We start from the raw sequence: 1,544 nt of genomic DNA, 5'->3' as shown, positions 1-1,544 counted from the left end.
GTCTCTCTCTCTCTCTCTGTCTCTCTCTCTCTCTCTCTCTCTCTCTCTCTCTCTCTCTCTCTTAATCGTCACAGCTCTCGTTCCTACAGTAGTCATCACTATATTATTACTACTCATCATAGGCAGAGAACAGGAAGTCACTGTGAGCTTTAATGACGTGTTATGTGTTTCTCCTGCTGAAGGTACGGCCACTTCTCGGGGATCAACAGAAAAGTGCAACTAACCTACCTGCCCCATGGGCAGCCCAAAACCTCCAGTGAGGAAGAAGGTAGAGAAAACATCAAAGCTTCTCCTGTCCCTCAACATACTACATCTAAATACTGGAGCGACTGTTCACTTCCTGTCTCTGGATTCTGTTTTCAGACACACGTAAAGAAGGTCCGTCTCTGCTCCTGGTGCTGAAGTGGGGAGGAGAGCTGACTCCTGCTGGCAGAGTGCAGGCGGAGGAGCTCGGGAGGGCGTTTCGCTGCATGTACCCCGGAGGACAAGGTACACACACACACACACACGCACACGCACACACACACACACAGAGCAGCAGTGTTTCCCCATTGAAAAGTGAAAGGTGACAAATTCAGAAATCCAAACCCCAAATATATTCAGTTCAAGCATGACGAGGAAAAGCAGCAAATCTTCATATTTGAGAGCAAAATTTCAATATTTTTACGAATATCTGTGGCTCAGGAGGTAGAGCAGTCGTCCTCCAATTGGAAGATTGATGGTTCGATTCCCGGCTCCTCCAGTCCACATGTGTCCTTGGGCAAGACACTTAACCCCAAATTGCTCCCGTTGCTATGCCAACGCTGTATGAATGAGAATGAATGGTTAAACTCCAGGTTGCGTGGTAGCCCCTGCCATCAGTGTATGAATGTGTGTGAAAGGGTGAATGAGTTGTAATATAAAGCGTTTTGAGTGATCGTAAAGACTAGAAAGGTGCTATATAAGTACAGTCCATTTACCATATCTTGCAGTATTTACTTAATTTGTATAACAGTTCATCAATTATCAGTAAAAATTGATTAATCATCTAATAAGAAAGAAAATTGTCTCATCTCAGTTTCTCTAATGTGAGCTTTTACTGCTTTCCTCTGTTTTTATATCTCTGTTAATTTATTATATCTTCTGCTTTTGGACTGTTGCTCCAAACAAATCAAGACATATAAAGATGTTAGTAGTGGACGTCTGGGCAACTGGAATTTAGTTTTATAGACTAAACGATTAATCAGTAATGAAAATAATCATCTGTTGCTGTTACTAAGAGGCTGAGCTGCTGATTTGCCGCCACGCCGAGCCGTATAAGGTCAGAACACACAAGCAAGAAGAAGGGCGTGAAGAATGTGTCAGAAGGCCGTTTATACTTCTGGTTTATAGTTGTTAGACTCAGTAGAACAGGGGTGGCAAACATGCGGCCCGTGGGCCAGAACCGGCCCAATGAGGGTTCTGCCCCGGCCCACTTCCTGTCTTCTTCTCCTTCCTTCTTTTCATTCTTTGTTACTTAATTCCTTCCTTCCATCTTTCCTTCCCTACTTTTCTTTATGTCTTCT

At 43.8% G+C, this 1,544-nt stretch overlaps 1 protein-coding gene across 1 annotated transcript in view; it reads left to right on the top strand.

Annotated features, from left to right (window-relative positions):
- Positions 1-182: 182 nt before the first annotated feature.
- LOC128354795 (inositol hexakisphosphate and diphosphoinositol-pentakisphosphate kinase 1-like) overlaps positions 183-1,544 on the top strand; it is a gene marked incomplete at both ends in the record, with an annotated part of 21,340 nt that continues 19,978 nt past the window's right edge. The window contains 2 exons of the mRNA XM_053314950.1: positions 183-268; positions 364-489. Of these exons, the coding sequence (XP_053170925.1) occupies positions 183-268; positions 364-489 (212 nt within the window). The remainder of the gene's footprint in view (positions 269-363; positions 490-1,544) is intronic.

This window comes from Scomber japonicus, unplaced genomic scaffold, assembly GCF_027409825.1.
Source record: "Scomber japonicus isolate fScoJap1 unplaced genomic scaffold, fScoJap1.pri scaffold_594, whole genome shotgun sequence".
In the NCBI taxonomy this organism is placed as follows: domain Eukaryota; kingdom Metazoa; phylum Chordata; class Actinopteri; order Scombriformes; family Scombridae; genus Scomber; species Scomber japonicus.
This window is presented reverse-complemented; position numbering and strand designations above follow the sequence as displayed.